A 21,904-nucleotide genomic window follows, 5' to 3' on the forward strand; every position below is an offset into this window, starting at 1 on the left:
GTGCTTATCAAATTACACCAAGTAAAAAGACAGTATCTCTTACCACGAACCATATCCACCAACCAAATTTCCACAACCAACCCTTTTCCAAAGAATCTGTAAAGACCTGCTAACTTAGTTTACAATGTCCCCAAATCTCAGGTTTCCTTTCTCTTCAACCGCCCCAGCCGTGTTAGTATAACCTTCTCAAGTACAGACGCCACAGCAATCAGGACACTCCACGCGCTAGTTCAGAAGTCGGAACACCTCAAAGTTCATCGGAACCTCCTGCACCCCAGAATTTGTACAGCTTGCCTCATCTTGTATGGTTCACCCTAGCCTCTTCTGCTCCATTCAAAGGCAATTCCATTGACCCACTTGTTCAAATTTTCATACCATCAATTAGTAGATCCTCCTGGAAATCAAGAAAAAACAACATAAAACGAATTCATGTAACAAAACAAATCAAGTACTTCTCTACCCCATCTGAACATCCCATCAGCCAACAGCTGTTGGCTGTACAATCTGACAACTCGACAAGGAAAAAACCTCGCGAGGCAGCGATCGCAATATTCCTTCTGTAGTGTATTTGTTTTCCCCTCAACCTCTGCTCTAGAGGACGCTATTGGCACATCACCAAAAACTTCTTCGCTTTGGTTGACGTGCAATGCTTACAATATTTAAAAATGACACAGTTCTCTAGCATCGTTACCATAGTTACACATCCTTCTTTCTTCAAATTTTTCATTTCCCGTTCAGATCATTGAAAAAACCAAACGTATCGTGTTAACAAGACCAAAACTACCATTATGTCCGGCGCGGAGATTTGTTACACAGAAAAATCATCACCTTCAAATCAGTTCAAGTTGGCAATACATGCATACGATCACATCAGCGTACTATATGAACTATTCATAAATAATTGAGCCGCAGCACTGCAAACACATTTTACGCAATCAGTAATTATTTGCTCACCATGAATAAATAATAAATGAGTTCCTCTCGATTGCTAAAAGTGATGCTGGCCAGAAATTAAGCGTGTACTCAGTACGTATACTGTTGAAAAAGATGACCATAAATCCCCTTTTACAACCAAACCCCCTCGTATTTGTTACAGCTCTCCCCATTTGGGACACAAAACTCTCACTCCAACAAGACAGTTAAAGAAAACTGCCGCGGAGAAGACGTAACTGGCTAGAATACCCTGTAACTGGCACTTTCACTTATCTCATAGATGGTCAGTAGTTGATCATTCATTGACGACTCAAGTCGCCCAGCTACTACAGGATTCACAACAGATTTCCAGATACAACGAACAGTCCGAGTAAGAACTTCTAAGCGCGGATGGATACAGCAAATGGAAATCTACTATATCAATTTCCCGCCAATCACAGACTGAGGCGATTCTACTCTCTTTTAAATAAAGCTTGTTAACTCTCTATAACTAGCCTCAGCATTTGTACGCTATATCTATACTGTTGACTCCGACGTATTACTTGTTTACCATCGTAATAACTGATGTAACCCTTCAATGTTTTCATGAGTCGGCAATTCAGTTAGAATTGGTAGTTCTACATCGCTCGCAGAAATAGGTAACTCTAAGCCTACAAACCTTAAAACAACAAAGAGAGCACAAATAGATTTTGCCTGAATACGTTTGATGAGCTGATTGCTGACGTATGTGTTCAACTAGAACGACCGACACCTGCAATTTTAATTTCAAATTTTGGAACATCCGGACTAAACGGGTGCCAGGTGCTCATCAAATTATTCCAAGTAAAATGAGAGTATCTCCTACCACGAACCATATTCACCAATCAAATCTCCACATCCAACCATTTTCAAAGAAAGAATCTGTAAAGACTTCTAAATTAGTTCACAATGTCTTCAAAACTGAGATTTCTTTTCAATTAAGACACCCCAGCCGTCATAGTAGAGACCTTCTCAAGTACAGATGCCACAGCAAACAGGCACCCCACTCGCTAGTTCACAGGTCGGATGCACATCTCCTCACAGTTCATCTGTCCCTCCTGCACTCCAGAATTTGTACAGACTGCTTCATCTTGTACGGCTCATTCTAGCGTCTTCTGCCCCATTTAAAGGCCCTTTCATGGAGCCACTTGTTCAGGTTTTCATACCTTCGATTAGTAAATCCTCCTGGAAATCAAGAAAAAACAACATAAAACGAATTCATGTAACAAAACAAATCAAATACTTCTCTACCCCATCTGAACATCCCATCAGCCAACAGCTGTTGGCTGTACAATCTGTCAACTCGACAAGGAAAAAACCCCTCGAGGCAGCGATCGCAATATTTTTTCTGTAGTGTATTTGTTTTCCCCTCAACCTCAGCTCTAGATGACGCTACTGGCACATCACCAAACATTTCTTCGCTTTGGTTGACGTGCAATGCTTACAATATTTAAAAATTACACAGTTCTCTAGCATCATTACCATAGTTACACACCCTTCTGTCTTCAAATTTTTCTTTTTCCCGTTCAGATCATTGAAAAAACCAAACGTATCGTGTTAATAAGACCAAAACTACCATTATGTCCGGCGCGGAGATTTGATACACAGAAAAATCATCACCTTCAAATCAGTTCAAGTTGGCAATACATGCATACGATCACATCGGCGTACTATATGAACTATTCATAAATAATTGAGCCGCAGCACTGCAAACACATTTTACCCAATCAGTAATTATTTGCTCACCATGACCTTGAACATGGCAAATCGCTGTTCTTTCCTTGACCCAATCTATCATTTTCGATGCATAGGGGCAGAGCTACGAAGTGTACGTAAGGCCATACCTTCAGTTTTGTGGTCTCTCGGTTGGACTTTGGACAAATTACATTTTCACAACCCCTCGAAAGTAAATAGATTCGCATTCATCTCAGTAATGTTCCCATCCTCCAATTCTCAGCTTTATCCTCAAGTTTTCTAGTTTTTGTGATCCTGAGAACTATGCTCCAGATTTCAATTGCAAACAAAATGGGAACATCAGAGACACCGTTCTCAACAGATCAGAGGCACAGATTTCAACGCCGAGAGACGCTGTCCTGAAAATTGAAAATTTGCCCAATGATTTTATCAAAAAAAGTTGGAAGCTCTTTATCATATTTAATTTTCTTCTTTTTTATTGGTTTTTCTTTCCTCTTATTCTCCATCTTCTTCTTTTTCTGTGGTTTAGGAACTCATTTCATTAATAATAAATGAGTTCCTCTCGATTGCTAAAAGTGATGCTGGCCAGAAATTAAGCGTGTACTCAGTACGTATACTGTTGAAAAAGATGACCATAAATCCCCTTTTACAACCAAACCCCCTCGTATTTGTTACAGCTCTCCCCATTTGGGACACAAAACTCTCACTACAACAAGACGGTGAAAGACAACTGCCGCGGAGGAGACGTAACTGGCCAGAATACCCTGTAACTGGCACTTTCACTCATATCATAGATGGTCAGCTGTTGATCATTCATTGACGACTCAAGTCGCCCACCTACTACAGGATTCACAACAAATTTCCAGCTACATCGAACAGTCCGAGTAAGAACTTCTAAGCGCGGATGGATACAGCAAATGGAAATCTATTATGTCATTTTCCCGCCAATCACAGACTGAGGCGATTCTACTCTCTTTTAAATATAGCTTGACAACTCTCTATAACCAGCCTCAGCATTTGTACGCTATATCTATACTGTTGACTCCGGCGTATTACTTGTTTACCATCGTAATAACTGATGTAAGCCTTCAATGTTTTCATGAATCGGCAAGTCAGTTAGAGTTGGTAGTTGTACTTCGCGCGCAGAAATAAGTAGCTCTAAGCCTACTAACCTTAAGTCAACAAAGAGAGCACAAATAGATTTTGCCTGAGTACCTTTGATGGGCTGATTGCAGAAGTATGTGTTGCAATTAAAGTGGCTGAGTGGAATTTCTGACTTTTGCATTCACGTTGCTGTGAGCCAAGAGCCGAACAAAAATGTTAATTGCAAAATTTTTGACTGTATAAATTAGAAATTTCGAATTTCTTAATCATTCATCGATGTTACTTCACAGTAGTAATTATGGTAACGGTAACATAACAGGTCTTTGTCTCCTAAAAAGATGTAAAAATGGATCAGTGATGGAAGGGACTTCATAGCAAAAATGGACCTAAGCTCTCTTTTTGGGCTGAACTTTAAGAGTGGGGTTTTATAGATAAACTTTTAAATCCCACTCTTTATCCCCGCTCCTATCTAAATCATTTTACCCCTCAGGAAGTTAACACCTACCATGGGGACAAATCAAGTGTGAACATTTATTAAAGACATTCGACCCGTCCCAGTTAACATTTTATACCGGTTAAATTTAACATCTAAAAGCATTCAGTTAGGTGTCAAAGCGGCAAATGGTACATGATGTGCAGTTCCGTCTTTTATCACTGCTATCCGACCCTGGCTTGAGACCCCATCACCCGATCCAATTGCCTGAACAACATCTCCTTTGCTCAATAAATTACCAGATGTCGTTCCGGTGTTTGATCCCGAAAACAAAAAGTTTCTTCCACTGCTCATAACTGGTACGCTAAATGCTGCATTCTGATTGGCCGAATCAGAAGTTGGACTTGGGAAGTTATCAACCATAACGCGCATGTGAGGATAGCTTAATTTCCTTGTACCGTCCAAAATTATGGAATAGCTTCTGTTTATTGGAAGCTGAGGTCTTAAAGACGCTCCTAAAGGTATCGCAACTTTATTAAGTTGATTAAATTTTTGCCGAATCTCAAACGAGTTTCTCACGCTTTGTTGTTTAGAAATTGCGTTTTGTTGGTAAGGCAGCGTTGGCTTTTCGTCCGAACTTGAAGTTGTCGAAATTCTTGTATGTCTTGGTATGAGATTTGTGGGTCTTGATGCGATGGTGACAAAATTTTCGCGATATTGGGGTTCAACAATTGCCGTGTTTTTCGCAGCCGGTATCGTGTTTGGTTTGCTCATAGAACTCGCAGAAATTGAACAAGTAGCAGTCATGCAAAATTCAGCTTGTTGTAAAAATGAGTCGGAGAAGAAAACATATTTCCGCTTCGTAACACAGCGAATGGGGTAAACCGATACTTTCGGTGACGATCGTTCAATAATGGAAATAATTTGGTTCGATTTTTCCTCAACAGAAAGTATTCTGTTGATGTTCTCGTTAGAGTAAATTTTTTCAAACTTTTTTGCAAAGTTTTTGTATCGCATTTTGTGAACCAGGTGATCTCGGACTGTAGTTATGAGTTGAGGCAAACGCATGTGAAAAGATTGTTCAGCGATGAATGGGGCGTTGAAGGTCGTTGAAAAGGAGTAGTTGTCTGTTTTGAGGCAGCGGACGAAAGAGGGTTTCGACCTAACGAGGACCTTGAGTAGGGAATCCAGTTTGAAGTGAAAATCTTGACAGAATGATAATGATTGGCCTTCAGTGACCTCTGGGCCTGACACGGGTGTTAGTCGAAACCACGGATCTAAAACAAAAAAGGTCAGATGTTAACATACGACAATAGTTTTAGAGGTCACATGTTGCTATTTGCATTCAGAGTTAGAGAACCATTAGGGTAGGTACCAAATTCTACAGACCTTGTTGAGTTCAATAAAAGTATAACGGAGCAAGTCACACAACAAAAAAGGAGTAAACTAAACAAGTAACTAACACCAAAGGCAGTAAAAACGGTTACCTTTAAGCAGAATCATTAGACGCTTACGTGTAGTTATGACATATAAAGTTCTTCAAATATCATAACTGACATGACTCACAAAGCAAACGCCCAATAAAGCAACGTCTCTTGTTTGAACTAATGCTCTTAATATTATAGAAAACTTACTATCGGTTATTTCTTCATTTTCCAATTTTTGACAAGGATGACATCGTTTTAATCAAAATAATTTAAAAAATTTAATATTTCTACATTCTTTTGACGCTAAAATCCCATCATAATGAAGCTATTAACTGGAATGGTTGACAAAAACATCAATATTTCTTCACTAGTTTCCGCAGTTAACGCACGGATTTTTCAACCCGAAGAACAGCGAAGCAAAGCCGATAACAGGGACGAAATATAGTCGAATTAGACGAAAAATTGATACAATATAAGTCTTTACAGGAGCAGCAAGTACTATATAAGCTTACTCACTTCTGTTGCTCTTGCCTCGCTTTGAATTCTCCTCCAGAATCTTTAATTCGTTTGAAAAGAGGTGAGTTGCAAATTGAAAGTTACAATGTGATGGACTGAACATCGATACCATATCTTCCGAAATCTTTGCCTCTAAATCCGCAATCAGCGATTCCGCATCGTAGATAACTTGCTCTGTGTAATGCTCGATTATAAATGAAGACCCGCTGTGGCTCGCGGCGTATCCAGGGTTCTCGTCAAAAGACCGAGTGACTTCAGCCATGTTTGGGTTCTTCTCGGCCACTGCTCTGTCAAAAACTGCCAAAATTCCAGACTTTTGACTAGAAATTAGATCAACAACCGGTCCGTTATCGTAATAGTCGATTCTGATTGGTTCATTTAATTCTTCTCTGTGATGCTCAATTACGTTTTTAAACGCGTGCGTTTTGAAGAAGTACTCGATTGTTTCTGCGCACAAATTAACGCAAAGATTTTCAAGTCTGTTCAGTTTTTGATTCGGATCGGATAAAGCAGTTTTTGGGCCGAATAGATCCAGAACCCCAACGAAGTTCCCATCCTGGTTCAGAGGAAGTTGAGCGCTCTGGAAAGATAGTGTGCGTTGGAAACTGCCCATTAATTGCTTCTCCGGTTGTTTTCCCAATCCAAAGTTGCCAAAGTTAGAGTATCCCAGTCCCGGAGACTGAAAAAGAGTATATTTTATTTGAGATATTTTAACACAGTTTTAAACTCAATATGCAGAAGTGAAAAACTTTCCTGTTTATTGGTCACCTGTGATATGTGTTCATTGAATGTGTGTGAGTTCGCTATGCAACTATAAACTATAATATCTTAATTTTAGCAAAAGCATAAAGTCAACAAAAAAGGAACAATAAAATTACCTGAAAAATATTTTAACGAATTCTGATTTTATCAGAATTATCTTTGAAAATGGAATTAACCTCAGCAGAAATAAACGCAACCATCTTATGAAAAAATAAAACACTCTCTAGGCGTAAGTTTTAGCTAAAAAAATACAAGAATGCAATCCAAAATGGAAATCAAGGCAACAAATAAAGCTTGCGCTATGGAGAAAAGCTTTTTATTTCTGATACGAGCGCTCCATTTTTTTCCCAGTATTTTCAAAAAATTATGTTCTCCATCCATTGGTGTTGAAAATTTTTGTTGAAACTGATTATCTCGGAGTTAAAACAAATTGCTTCCAATAGTTTTTCTGTTTTGATACAGCATAAAGAACAGTTAGGCTTCTTCAATAAAAAATAATCAGACTCAATCGGCATAAAATTTTTGAAAAAATTTGAAAATGTTTTTACACCAAATTGTGAAAGAAAAACATTTCTACTCCAGTATTTTCTCTAATTTGTCATTTTTAGTTGTTTTGTAAGGTCAAAGGAAGTTTACGTTTGAATGTTGATTTATTTTGCATTTAACCGGAAAGAAACAATTTTATAACTTTTGACCGAGTTGATAGCCAAATTGTAGTTTGGACTGCACTGAGTTGGCGAAAAGCATACATTGATTCATATAAACTTTAAAAAATTCAAAAAAAGAATTAAAGGCCTTCATGACAAGAAAATCTTTCATAATTTCCAAGAATTTTGATTTTTTTAAGATAAAAAGATCAGATATTATGATTGAAATCATTTGGCGCAACAACTTACTGCACAAAATTCATATCCTGATTTTTCTTTTTGCAGAAAATTAACAAAATGTTATTACAGAAGTGATAACGACCTGTCTTTATATATATATATATATATATATATATATATATATATATATACATACATATATATATATATATATATATATATATATATATACAAATATGTGTGTGTGTATGTTTGGCCGATAATGATCTCGCGTTGTATCACCATATCAGAAATCATTTTGGAGAAACGTTTAACTTAGCGGGATTATGGATTCTGTGTTTGGGCAATGTTCTGTCGGCCAGATTTTTGAAAAAGACCTTTTGATTATGCTCCATCGATTCATCCAGTCCGTGTTTTTAACATTTGTAGATAAGCTTTTACAATTCTAAACAATTTAAGGTCACCTTGACTGACTTGCAGTCCATATAAAAAAATTGGTGATGTCCAAAAGAAGTTGAATGTAGTTAAGTATTTAAGCAAATATGGCTCTAGAAATTTTAGTGCCATGTATTCGGTGAAATAATCTCTCTGCAACTGTTTTGCTGTAGCCCTGAGATTTTGTTTAGTGCACAGCATTAGTGCAGAGAACAAAATTTTTTGAGGCTTTTTTGTCCTTAAAATTGTTTACAGAGCCAAATTGTTGCCAAAAAGTTTTTCCAAGTGGAATGAAAGAGTGAAATTAGCATATAGGTTAGAAAACGATTTCAAGCAAAATGTTCAAAAAGCGGCAAAAGTACTTTTTAGGCAAAATAAATTGAACATAATTTGAGTTTAGAGTTCAAACAAAAAAAGTTTATATCGCTATAGTTCTAGTTTTTATTTGTTTCATTCGTAGTTTTTGATTCAGAAAAGCAAATACACTAAACTATTGTGAAAAAAAATAGAAAATAAAACCTGTAACCAAAATTGTTTTTCAGAGCAGTAGTGCTGTGAAAATCTGATCGCAACTTTTTAATTTAACGACGTTTTGCCTCATGCCAAAGCCGACAAAAGCTGCGAGTATTGAAAAAAGTAGAAAAAGCTTTGAAACTAAAAAGGGTGGCAGAAATTAAAAATAAGTCTCCAAAAACAAAAACGTACAATATAGTGAAAAATTTGCCAACTTGCAAAGAGTAATATATAAGTGTTGTTAAATAGAATTCAGTAGTCAAAGGGAAGTTGGAAACGGGAAGAAAAAACCAGCAAAATCAGTAGTCAAATACAGCTCATGGGGAAAATTTTTGCAAAAATCTATAAGTTTTTGACAAAATTGACAGTTCTCTAAAAATTAGAATTTTTAATGGTTCTGAATTGTTGATAATGTTAGTTGATAAAGTAGCTAGTTATCTTAACTGACCCAATGTAAAAACACAATTAAATTAAGAAATATTTTGATATATTAGGTTAAATTGATATAAAACGTTGCTAAAACTCCCCACTCTAGACACGGATATTTTTCAAATGGCAACGTAATGGTTGCGCTGTGATTCCTTGACAAAATGTAACTTAATTGATGTTAAATAATAAAAAAAAGACCATTTTTTTACAATTTCAATAAAAAATTAGGCAAATTGACATGAAATGCTGCCAAAATTCGCAGGAAACGTATTCAAGAAGCATAGTTCTCGAAATTTCTCTGTGTAGTGTAATGCTGGACGCAAAAAATTTCACGTCTTTGACATCATATGTGTTACACTATAATGCCCTCAAAAAGTCAAAAATTTTCTGAACAAAAAAGTATGGCTGGCATAAAGTTCTATTTTTACCAACAGTATTTATACTTATATAATGTTAGATTGAAAGATCTAAATTAAAGGCGGCCAGCATCTGAAGTTTTGCTTCTCAAAAGTAAAGTTCCTCAGATTGACAACATCCCGTTTTTTTTTCGCAGAAAACAGTTTTTAAATTAAAACTCGGTTCTCAGAGGTGGGATTAGGAATAGTTTTGTGGCTTTTGATGGATTTAGAGGTTTTCGATTATTGCAATGCCTGCTGTCAAGTTTTAATGATAATATCTATGATTGAACTACTGCTTAAGGCATCAATTTATAGGTTATGAAAAGTTTGAGATAAATCCAATCATATCTGGACTTGGTACGTCTGTTCTGTTAATGTTACCTAGGTTTCCAAATAAGGTGGGCCTCGATAACATGCCTTTTTTGTCCTAATGAAGACTAATGAACTTTTTTGTCATCTGTTTTTGAAAAATCTTTTTATGTTTGCTGTTTCATTTTAGCTGATAATGTAATAAGTTAAAACTGCTTTTCACTTCTATTTAACTACAGATATAGTATAACCTTTGTGATACTTTCGCTGATGGATAGTTTAGGGTTGTCGTCAACATATCTATTGAAGCTATTTCCTCTCTTGATAAGCGCCAAAACCACTCTAGCATAGAGTGCCTGTGCTAAACTGTCACAATTCTTCTGCAGTTCTGTGACGTCATCACTGGTTTGAAATCTCACCATTTGGGGACTCCGTGTCAGATTAACCTGCCTTCCGGATAAATTTTGGACCAAAACGCTCTTTGGAACTCCTAACAGACCGGATATGGCTTGAATTTGCTCATTAAAACCAATGCCTTGAGAACTAGCGATATTCAAGTTTGAGTTTTTAGTTGATAAGGGAACATTGCCTAACAAAATAATTGCCGACAAAACTTTCAAAATGTCAACTTCATTTATGTTCATCAATTCAAGAGCTTCTGACCATATTTGGTATCGTTTTCTGTAGTCGTCAAATGTTAACTTCGGCGTACCAATCAGTTCGCTTGAAAGGTACCGATAAAAAGCCGAGTCTCGTCTCGGAAGGTGTAAAGATAGAAGTTGTTCGTCTGTCAAACCTGCAATCATTGCGTAAAATATGTGATAATTTGTTTCATTTCTTGGAATTTCAACAAGCCGTGTTTGGTTGAGGAAAACGTGATGAAATTTAATTTGGGTAACTTTTGCATTTCCCAGTTGGAGTTCGTAGAAGGTTCCGAGTTTGGACGAATCGTCGCTGTCAACTGAAGAACACGTGGTTAGGAGTCTGAAACACGCATAATAATCTTGAAGTGTCAGAAATAACTGGTCTAAAAGTTACCGCTACAAAACTGTGGTTTTGAGGGAGTATTTAATCGGATTTGAATGATCCAAAAAGCTAAATTTTAAATACAACAAGGCGGCTCAGCAATGTGCGATGGCACATAAGGTTCCGACCCCGCCCATCCACAATTTTGGCATAATTGTCTACCAAATGAGGAACAGATAGAAAAACCCAAAAATTATTTTTTGCGAATCCCAAAAAAGCCCAAGTCTTTTTCAAAAAATTATGTATGAACGATAAGATAGCCTCCAAAGCAAATAACTCAGTGGAGTAAAAATTGAAGCATTAAATTGCTGTGATATGCCAATATTAAGAAAGCGAGTCAAGACGAACAGCAAAATCAATCAACAACAACAACAAACATTAATTACATCAAAAATTTTTGTCCGTTTTAAAAAACAAAAGTTAATAACAAAGTCAACATACCGTCAGATGAACCTAAAACTAAACAAAATAACATATAAATCACCAGAAGAGATATGGACCAGTCCATAAAAAGGTTTGGTAACAATTAAACAAAAAAGAACAAAAACAGTAAAGTTAAAAAATTCGCTTATTTTTTTTTAAAACAATTAACTTCAAAGTAATTAAAACCATTAGAAATTAAATAAAATATCCCAAAGGTTTATGATTACCAATGCTTCTACCGAAGGGCATTAGGACCTGTCCTTATTCAATTCTTTAAGCGGCTAAAGAGAATAACAAAAAAAAACAACAAACAAAAATTCAACTGAAACTTGCCAGAAAACGCTGTCAATACCATAAAGCCATATTTCGGCCCTCAAAATATATTTGTTCGCGCCTTCTTTAAACACCGATAATGTAGTATGTGGCCGTTTATTAGTGAGACTAGGTAACAAGTAGACAAAAAAAAGAGAAAACGGCAAAAGTATGTAAAAATTTTGATTTTTTTCGAAACAAAATTATTTCCAAAGTTATGAAAGACATTAACTACAAAATGAAATATTTAAATAGGGTTTTTTATTCATCCATAGGAAGCCTTCGAGACCTGCAATTATCCAGAATATGTCTTGCGTTTACAAAAAGAACGTCAAATATGACAAAAATCAAATTAATTTACTTTTTTTTGTGAAAAACCGGTGTCGAAGCCAGTAAGGTCATAACGTATTCTTTAAAAAAACAGATTTTGGGACATCAATCCTTTTTGACACCTTCCATTGACACCCATTTTGTCATATTTGACCTGTAATTAACGAGATTAGGTAACAAAAAGAAAAATAAACAGAACAAACTTTTTTTTAGTTTTGGAAAACGATTGTTTTCAAAGTCATGAAAGCCATCAGCTTTCTGCTAATATCAGAATATCGGCTCTTCTATTCTTCCATAAAAAGCCAGTGAAACCTATCACTATACAGGAAATCTCATACGACCGAAACGGCAAAGTAAAGATGACAGTTAAAGACAAAATCAAAAAAAAATTCAATTAATTTCTTCAAGAAAGAAGTGTCGAGGCCGTTAAAACGATAATCTATATCCTTAAGCATTTTAATATGTTCAATTGTGTTTCTTTTTGAACGCTAATAATGTGATATGGGAACTGTCAGTAATGTGATAATGCGACTAGAAAACGTGAAAAACTGGCAAACTTAAAACAAAAAAAATCTGAAACCTAATAGTATCAAAGCCAGAAAACAATAACTCCAGGCTTAAAAACGCAATCGAGACTAAATTTCTAATCAGTAGAATGAAGAAGTTTTCTTTATTTGCTGACACTAAGTTGCAAGTTGACCAAATTAAGAAAAAGAAGGAGGAAAAGTTCATTAAACCATTATTTATTTAAAAATCAATTATTTTTAAAAGTCGAAACGATCATAAACTCTTAAGTAAAAAACTAAATGCATTAGCTTGGAGTTGCTTAGGAAGCCAATTGGACCTATCACTCCTGAGCTTTCATTTGATATGTTCTGTTCTTTATTATTAAAAAAAGGTCTTTTTTCAAAAAAAAAGACCGACTGATTGCAATCCGAATTCTTTTTGGATTGTAACAGTCCGAGATTGGCCCAAAACTAGCCCTGCTAATGCTTATAATCCGTTAGGAACTATTGATCTTTCGATTATTGTAGATCTAGATAATTTGTTAGTTGAAAACTCAAAAAGAAATTCTGCATTTTTGATTAAAAAAAACGAGTAAAGCTAACAAAAAACGGCAAAGTTTTAATTACAGAGCACTCTCAGCTGAAGTTGAAGTAGGAATAGCCCCCTTCTGAGTCTACAAATTTTGTATTAGTGTTGTTTGGGAGTGTAGTGCCGGCAAATTTTATTAAAGTGGACTAAAGTAGCTTATTTCGTGCTGTTTTTGATGAAAAAGGCTGAATTTTGTAATATTTAACCAAAAAAATTAAATCAGAATAATCAACAAGGCTTTTCTGTCCTTAAAAATAAAATCAACGACACTATTCTTAAAAATTTCAACAAATTTTATGAAAATTGACGAAAAATTAGGCAAAAGTTTCGGAAAAGGTGAATAAAACAACATGAATTCACTCTACTTTTTTCAGAAGTTTAAACCTCGATAACTCCCTGTAGAAATCGAAAATTAAAAAAAATTTTTAATTCCATATTCCACACTGAACGAGCTTTTTAATGATACCAGTCTCACCTCTCTACGATAAATATATCGATCGGCGAAAATTGACTGAACAAAAAAAACCATGAGTATATAGTTCCTCCCCCCTCAAGAGGGGTCGGAACAATAACTTCGATCTAACTTCTAAAAATTCATTTAGAATGACAATCAGGACTGGAGAACTTCAACTGCTTTTAAGTGTAATTTGATCTAATTGATATAATTTGATCTATCAGAAATTAAAAATGGATAGTGACTGCGCTAAACCATATTGGTGAAATTTCAACTTATAATTCAATATTTTTTGGTAAGATGATAAAATTTCTTGGAAGATTTCTATTGAATAGTATATCAAAATTTCTGAAACCGCTTGCAATTCCGGACATGTTGTTCAGAATTTCATAGTCGTGTATGATAACATCAGAGAAAGCTGTTTTTTCGCATTGAAGCAATATTTCTAAAAATTAATTAAACGTTATAATCGTTTTTTTTTTAAATATTTTTCATAGAATATTTTCGTGTTTGTAATTGAAAATGATAATGATTTGTTGCAAACTTTCATTTTTTAGCATTTCATATTTTACAGTACTCAGACTTAATTCTTAAAATTTTGGGAATTATCAGTCAAGACAAAATTTACCCTATTAACCACAAATCTATAGCTTCTTTTGAGTAACTGGATCAGAGTTTTCGAATGCAGCACCCATTCAAAGTTCAATCGTACTAACAAACAAAAATTACTCTCGGTATACTGCTTAATTTGTGCTCTTTTTGGAAAACTGCTAATTTGTTCTATGGCTCACGCACCATTACAATGTGATGATCATTAATAAACGCAACTCATCAGCTAAAAATTTTAAAAATTCCTTTCATTCGAAAGTATTTTTTGAAGACCCTTGTACTCAAATTAATTGACATAGCGGGGGACAATAAGATTGTGTATAATCACATCAGCACATCTCAACTTCCGATAAAAAATTGTCGGGTAAGTTTTAAACAAGAAAAACGCTGATCCTTTATTCATAGGAAAACAACATACACTATGGTACCAAAAAGCTAAGTAAGGCATGATTTCTGCTTTTAAAGCATGATTCGTGCTTCATAAGCATGATTTGCGACAAGGCGTGAAAAAAGGTGTGAAATTTAGAAGTTTTAAGAGATATTTCATTCTCACTTTCTCCGCTTAAACGGAAAAGATGGTTAAACCGCTTTGTTCTTATACCGTTTGCCAAGTTGTTACGCTAAGAGATATGCATACAACCGTTACCTGAAAAACAACAGTTTCGAGGCCCTTAAATAGAGCGGAAGACACCACAAATTATCAAAAAAATCAGAAAAAAAGTTATTTGCCGATGTTTTGAAAGATCCCAAAACCTCACTGGAGCGAAATCGTCTATGATACAATTTCCAGAGGTACAGTTTGACGAATTCTCAAAAAATATGGCGTTTTTTCAAGAAATGCTGCAAAAAAAGTCAGTTTGAAGAAGAAAAGCAAGTGTTTTCGTTCAAAATGGTGTATCAATGTGCTCAAGAAGCCGTTCTCTTTCTGGCAGAATCTGGTTTTTACAGATGAAACAAGGGTGCGCATTTCCAGCGATGGAATTGTTAGAGTTTTTTTAAAGAAATGGAACAAGATTTCTTGAAAAAAACACAAAAAATTTGAGTTCTGACAAACGATCACTTATGTTTTGGGGTGCAATACAATCAAATGGACGGAAATTGCTTGTTAAGTGTCCAAACAAGCTAAACGCTGTCGGTTATTTGGAAATTTTGAAAATTTACGAAGAAAAAATGCATTTCCTGGACCTTATTTTTCAGCAAGATAATGCTCCTGTTCATAAATCAAAGATTATCGGCAATTTCTTCCAAGAAAACGAGTGTGAGGTACTGGAATGGCCAGCATACAGCCCAGATTTAAATCCTATTGAAAATTTATGGGCGATTTTGAAGCAGCGATTACGAAAACAGACAGTTTTTTGGGAAAATTTAGAAGAAAAAGTGTATGAAAATTGGAATGAAATTGACGCAGACGTCGTGAGAAACCTGTATGAAAACTATACAAACCGTCTACTAGACGTTAAAAAAATTAAAGGTGTAATGACGCGCTATTAGAGAACTAATTTGAACTCAAAATGTTGTATTATTTGTTGTTTCTATTGCTTTTTGAAAAATCTTTAGGTGTACGTAGCTTTTTGGTACCATAGTGTATATTTAAAAAACATATTTCAAAATCGTTTTCCGTCGAAGTTCTGAACTGAAGTTAGCAATATTGGTTCTTGCCAGGTTATAAACAATTTGGAAACTCACGTATCAGAAGCTATCAAAATTAGACGGAATTTTTCAAAATTTGTATACCACAAAAACAGAAAGTTTATCTGGATTGAGCAAAAAAAATGAAAAACTCTGAAACTGCAAATAGAATTGGATTAGTAAAAAAGTAAATTTAAAAATCGCGAAATTCAATTTTTTGAAAATTCTTAGTATGGACTGGACGTGGCAAGCTTTGATGGACTTGAATTGAAATTTAATGTTAGGTGCAGGAATGACATCAAGTTTTCGAGATATATAGCCATAAAAATTGAGTTTTTCCTTATCTTTTTACTAATCAGGCGACATTTTTTTCCGCTTTAAGAGTGTATTATTGCAATGTAAACTAAATGAAAAAAAAACAAAACAAATCGGTTCTATTTTCGGCACCTTCACAAGTTTTATTTTTCAGTTACCCTGAAGAGTAAGTACAAATACTTAACTCTGAAAAGATTAAAATAGGAATGGATTACGATTCAAGATGCCATCATTAGGCTCTCGATCATCATTGAAAATGATGATATTTTTTGTTTATATGCACTACTCATGATGATGTTTCAAAATGTTTTTTTTCTGGAAAAGACACTATTCCAGAACGCGAGCTCCAGATGAGAGTCACACCAAGGTCTGGTCACATTTTAAAACCTCGACGGATATTTGATTGATAATGGGGTGCAGTACAATAACATAGTTGCTTAAGTACCCATAATACGTGCCCGAAGTGCAAATTAACTCAATTTTTTGTGGTTGGTCATAGAGTGACTGCTTTCAATTGAAACAGAATGATTCACCACTTGCGTGTCTTTGAATAACTGACAGAAATGACGACACTTCAAAACAAATTTGTTACTATGTTCTCAAATAAATTTTTGCTAATTAGCCTTGTCGGCTTCACAGTCAAGTTTTACGACAATACGCCCATATATGACCAAAGGTCAAGATCTGCACAACGGTATGACAGTAAATCGCTCGAAAATCGACAGTAAATCGAATGACAGCTCGAAAATCGAAGGCTAAGATTTAAGATCAGTGTGTCCAAAGAGCGCAACAGTCGGCTAAAATCTTGTGCAGCAAGGCCTGATCAGCGATCAAAACCTATGTCGATAGGGTGATCCAAAATCAAAGTCAGGATCGCGGTCTATGATACCCGGGTCGAGGTTTTTGGGTAAATTTTCGTAAGAAATGCGGTGAATGCGGTGAATTTTCGTAAGAAATGCGGTGATTGCGGTGAAAAAAAATAATTCACCGCTTTTCACCGCATTTCTTACAAAAATTCACCACCAAATTCACCGCATTTCTTACAAAAATTCACCGCATAGACTATTATGGCAAAATAATGTAAGAAATGCGGTGAATGCGGTGAATGCGGTGAAAAAAAATAATTCACCGCTTTCTCTCAAGCGGTGAATTATTTTTTCTCACCGCTAGATGCGGTGAAAAAAAAATAATTCACCACATTTCACCGCATTTCTTACAAAAATTCACCGCATATGGTTTCCAAACTTTACTCAATCTGATTTAAATTCACAAGAATTAACAAACAAGTAAGTGACAGTTGGCGCAGTGGAATAAGCATTGGAAGGCATGCAGGAGGTCAGAGGTTTGAACCCGTGTAGGGACGATTCTTTTTTGTAAGAATACTGAGAACGCGGTGAAAAAAAATAATTCACCGCGATTCACCGCATTCACCGCAAAAAGATGTAACAAATACGCGGTGAAAATTATTTTTTTTTCACCGCATTTCACCGCATTTCTTACGAAAATTCACCACCAAACCTCGACCCGGGTAATAACATTTTTGTCTTGCCGAGTTTGATCAAATGCAGAAGGTCTTGAAAAACCCTCTCTGAGCACTATAGAGTGCACAACATCAATTAATGATTGTCTATTTCATCGTGGTGAAAAGAAGACAGTTGTCAAGGTCACTTACGATATGCATTGATGATACGCTGTCAGTTTCTCCACCTTACTCTGAACCCCATTCTCATCTCCCAATCCCACTACTGAAGAGGTGCACTCTTTCTGCTCAATGAGATATCTGACTAACTGCACGGCGTTGAAACTTTTCCCACTCCCCGAAACTCCACTCATGATTGCAACTTGGGGGGAACCCGATTCTTTATGATGATTCAACAACCGGTCCGCTAAATTCTTCAGAGCTGTTTTCTCGGAATTGCTGCAACTATTTAACAAACTATTTTCCAAATAATCTCGACAAGGATTCAAAATACTGATTAGAAATGGTCCAACTGAAGTATAAAACTGGAAGTTTCCATACAATGCGCGAAGAGCATTTGTGACGTCATTTACATTTATTGAATCCTGATTGGCTAACGAGAATGAAGATCGATTGGATTTTCCCACGATAAGTTCCGGTGGTTTCCGCTTATTCCATTCGTCCATTTGAAACTGATTCAAAATTTGTTTAATTTCTTCAGATATTTGAAAGCTCATATTTCTCGTAGATGATTCTTTTGAATTTTGCGATAAAATTTTTAATTCTTTTTCCAATTTCTCAAGCCTTGAGCTCAGAAAACTTTCACTCATTTTGGCCAAATTATGTTAATTTGTAATGATAGATAGTAAAATTAATTAAAACGCTATGGTTAATAATTAAAAAAATCATAATCATAAAATGAGTGACCATTTTAAATGTGAGCAATATAGCAAGTGATTTAAAGAAGCGAGCTGGTTGTTCTTTTCGGATCACAAAGTTTGCCGTAACTTCAAGTAAAAAAAGTTCTGTACTTTGCGGCGACTTTCGAAAAAACAACAATCACGCTACTGGAATCAACAACAGCTCTCATAGCCTTTCTCTGTGCGTACTACGATTGAACAAAAAATACTGCTGAGTATAATTGAAAAATTGTAGTTAAGAATGCGTAATTGAATTATTATAGTACATATAAAACTATTATAGCAGACACACAGCACAGCATTTGTGTATTTAACAAAAATGCTTTCTTTTCAAATAATTTTTTTCTTGATAATCACTTTGCAGATCATATTCGATGTTATAATCGCGTTTTATGGTTCTAAATTATAATTTGATATCGTTAGAAATTAGGCATTAAAGTCAGATAAATTTTAATAAGTTGTCAGCTTAGTCAGAATTAAACTTGTACACGTTGAGTTAACATGGGCACATCAGTATAATTGATAACGATTGCAATTAATGACAAATTGTCTTTTCAAATTTTGACTGAAGGAAAACTTAATTGGTTTTATGAACAAAAGACTTGTATTAGATGATTGTAGTGATTAAACAGTAGGTGGATTCGAGAGGCTTCTTAATTGGCATCATTTGAAAACTAACCAATAGATTTGAACGCTTTTGAGAGAACTAGGTTGGACAGCCCGGCTCCACTAAGTTAAAGGGATGGGGACATCACCCTTAAGGTGACTATCGTGTTTTCAACTCACATTTCGTTTCAACTGACGTCGGAACAAAGACGTTCGCCGGTTTTAATCTCTTGGAAATCAAACATGCAAGTTTCACCACTATAACCAAAAGTTTTATAACTTTGCATTTGTTATTCCACTATAACCAAAAGTTTTATAACTTTGCATTTGTTTTTTATGACTTTGTTATTCAATATGATTCAAATCGCGTACTAGCATCTTAAAAAGTTTAAGGACAATTCGCATTTGGTTCTACGTTTGATACGTTAAAGTAGGGCACAAATGGTTTCAACAAGGGAATACTTTCAGGCAGTTTTCTCAAAAACTCAGTCAATCTGTTGCATCTTATCTTTGAACTCGCTGATCTCACGCGACAAGTTGTAACTTAAACAACCAAATGAACAGTCTGAGATGTGGGGAATAATTGAAAAAGGACATCTGAGAACAGGCTACTGTTAATACACTGCAGACTGAAAGCCTAATGCTGCTCTGCTGCGATTACGCCAGAAACACATTTACTTTTTATTTATTATTTATTTATTTTTTATTTTAATGTAGTTGATTTCTATTTTATATTCTCAAAATCGGCGTCAACTGAAAATGTTTACGGAAAAAAATTACATTAAACGAAATACGCTAATACTGCTGGGACGTACTGAACACTTCAGAAAACATAAATTTAATGATACATCAAATTAGGTAAAAAAAAATTTGTTTTTGTGAAACTATGTGTCGCCTCAACAAATAAACAAACTGAAATGCCGCATTGTGCTTGGCGAGGTCCCACGACACCTTGCCATGCCTCATATTGCCATGCGTCATATCTTGTATCATCAAAATTATATTTGACTGAGCGATCAATCAATCTGCCCATCGGGAAGCAAAGCAATTTTTCCTCATTTTTAATTTTCTTTCCTCTAAGATTTTGTGTTTTAGAACGTATCCATTGCCACTTGCTGCTTTAAGCACAATATCAGGTTTTTGCTATTGCCAATGTCCATTGTACTTAAAAGAAGTATGATGCACTCGGTTATGTTTTTCATTGTAATCCATCGTTTTATTTTAGGCAAAAAATGACCACCTTTATTACAAATTTCATCAAGAGAAGAACATATTTATTTAGGATATCTTGAATTTTGCCTTAACTGCATAAATATTAATTTTTTGTAGATATTTTGACCAGTTGCAAGTAAATGTGATCAATTCGCATATTTTCAAGCAGCTGCATCAAATAGTCAATTAAATTTGCCAGAATACTGGAAAACTGTGATAGCATCACCCTCATTAGAACATTTTTATTGTGTTTTGTGCATTTAACTTTTCAATTGAATTGTAGTTTTCAGTTACAGGTGCCCGGGGCGATACATGTTGCAAAATTTCATAGATTTTTTAAACTAATTTTTGCGGATTCTGGCGTAGGGTACTACAAAAAGTTTGTTTTTGCAAAATTTTACGCAGTGCTTTACTTGTATTTTGATAGCTCAAAGACCCATTTCACGCATGCTTGAATTGATTTTCGTCTCATCTGATTTGATTTGACTTCACGTTTTATCATAGAACTCAAAACTAAAGATTTGTAATTGTCCAAAATTAAAATCCAAATTCGAAAAATAATTTTTTCATTTCAAAGAAACACTAACTAGTTTTTTCAATGGTCTCTGCGGTGTCTTTAAATTGTCTTCTATTACAACATCATATCATTAATCTTATAATTTGCTTGAGATAATTTTTGGTTGAAAATTTTTTTTGGCCAATTATAGTCTGACTGGAGTAGCGCACAAACAGTTAAGCCATAAAGGAGTCTCTTCATTCTTGATAGCTTATTGTTTTTTATTTTACAGTTTTTCGAAATACACGCAATGTACTTTTAAGATAAAGTAAGATTGCTCTTCATCGATAGATGTTTTTATCGGAAAAACCCACAAAAAAACTCCACTTTAATTTAGATAGGAAATAAACCCCACTTGACTATTAAAGAGCTACCTCAATTTAAAAATGGGGGTTTATTTCCCATCTAAAATTATGTGTTTTTTTTTTGGGGGGGGGGGGTTGTTTCCTAAACTCATACATACAATTTTGTATCCCCTGAAGCCATAACAGATACCCTAGATTTGTGTGCAGTTTCGCCTCATTTCATTTTGTTCTGAGTGTTTTTGTATGATATTAGGTAATTTCAATCTGTATGAGCATGGTCTCATGACACATTTGCTATTATTTTAAATGAAAACTAGATCACTGTACCAATTCAGGCAATTTTTGTAGTACATATTTTTTGTCTAGAAAACTGGCGATTGGTTTCCCTCATTGCTGCCGAAGAAAGGTGTTTTGCCTTTTTTCTAGTCTGAAACAAAAATTGAAACAGTTATTAGGCCAGATGATGTTAACCCTTCGAAATGTTTACAATACTAATTTGAGACATTCTCTGTCAAAACATAATTTTCCAAAAATCTTCACTTTGGTGAATTTATTATTTTGCAAATTTTGTATTTTTACTAAATTTGGTATTTCACACGGTGTTTTTGGTAAGTTTATTTTTTTTTGGGCGACAAAGATTTTCACAAATTTTTTCATGCCTTACGTGATTAAACAAATCAGCAAAACATATGTCCGAAAAAATCTCTTCATGCCAAAGTTCTGGAGTGACCACTGTTACGTAACGCAACATAAAAGCCGAAGAGAAATGCGACGTAGAAACACCAAATTACAATACAGAGTTGATATTGATATTAACTTTTAAAGTTTGTGTAACATTGCCTCTAATTAACAAA

General features: G+C 35.0%; 1 protein-coding gene across 1 annotated transcript; it reads right to left on the reverse strand.

Annotated features, from left to right (window-relative positions):
* Positions 1 to 3,951: 3,951 nt before the first annotated feature.
* On the reverse strand, positions 3,952 to 18,529 carry LOC142339267 (uncharacterized). The gene is made up of 4 exons (XM_075389159.1): positions 17,665 to 18,529; positions 10,051 to 10,783; positions 6,127 to 6,805; positions 3,952 to 5,460 (listed from the first exon to the last, which is right to left on the reverse strand). The coding sequence occupies exons 1-4, from the start codon at positions 18,279 to 18,281 to the stop codon at positions 4,349 to 4,351; spliced, it is 3,141 nt and encodes a 1,046-aa protein (XP_075245274.1). The 5' UTR covers positions 18,282 to 18,529; the 3' UTR covers positions 3,952 to 4,348.
* Between the last annotated feature and the right edge of the window lie 3,375 nt (positions 18,530 to 21,904).

Source organism: Convolutriloba macropyga, chromosome 5 (genome assembly GCF_964194025.1).
Source record: "Convolutriloba macropyga chromosome 5, txConMacr16.3, whole genome shotgun sequence".
Classification (NCBI taxonomy): domain Eukaryota; kingdom Metazoa; phylum Xenacoelomorpha; order Acoela; family Convolutidae; genus Convolutriloba; species Convolutriloba macropyga.

Bases quoted from the DNA above. Each gene is read 5' to 3' on its own strand.
- LOC142339267 (XM_075389159.1), bottom strand. From the start codon at position 18,281: ATGAGTGAAAGTTTTCTGAGCTCAAGGCTTGAGAAATTGGAAAAAGAA. The intron at 6,806-10,050 runs GTTATACTATAT...ACTCTTTTTCAG, and splicing joins TCAGCGAAAGTATCACAAAG to TCTCCGGGACTGGGATACTC. The intron at 5,461-6,126 runs GTGAGTAAGCTT...TTTTTGTTTTAG, and splicing joins GCGAGGCAAGAGCAACAGAA to ATCCGTGGTTTCGACTAACA.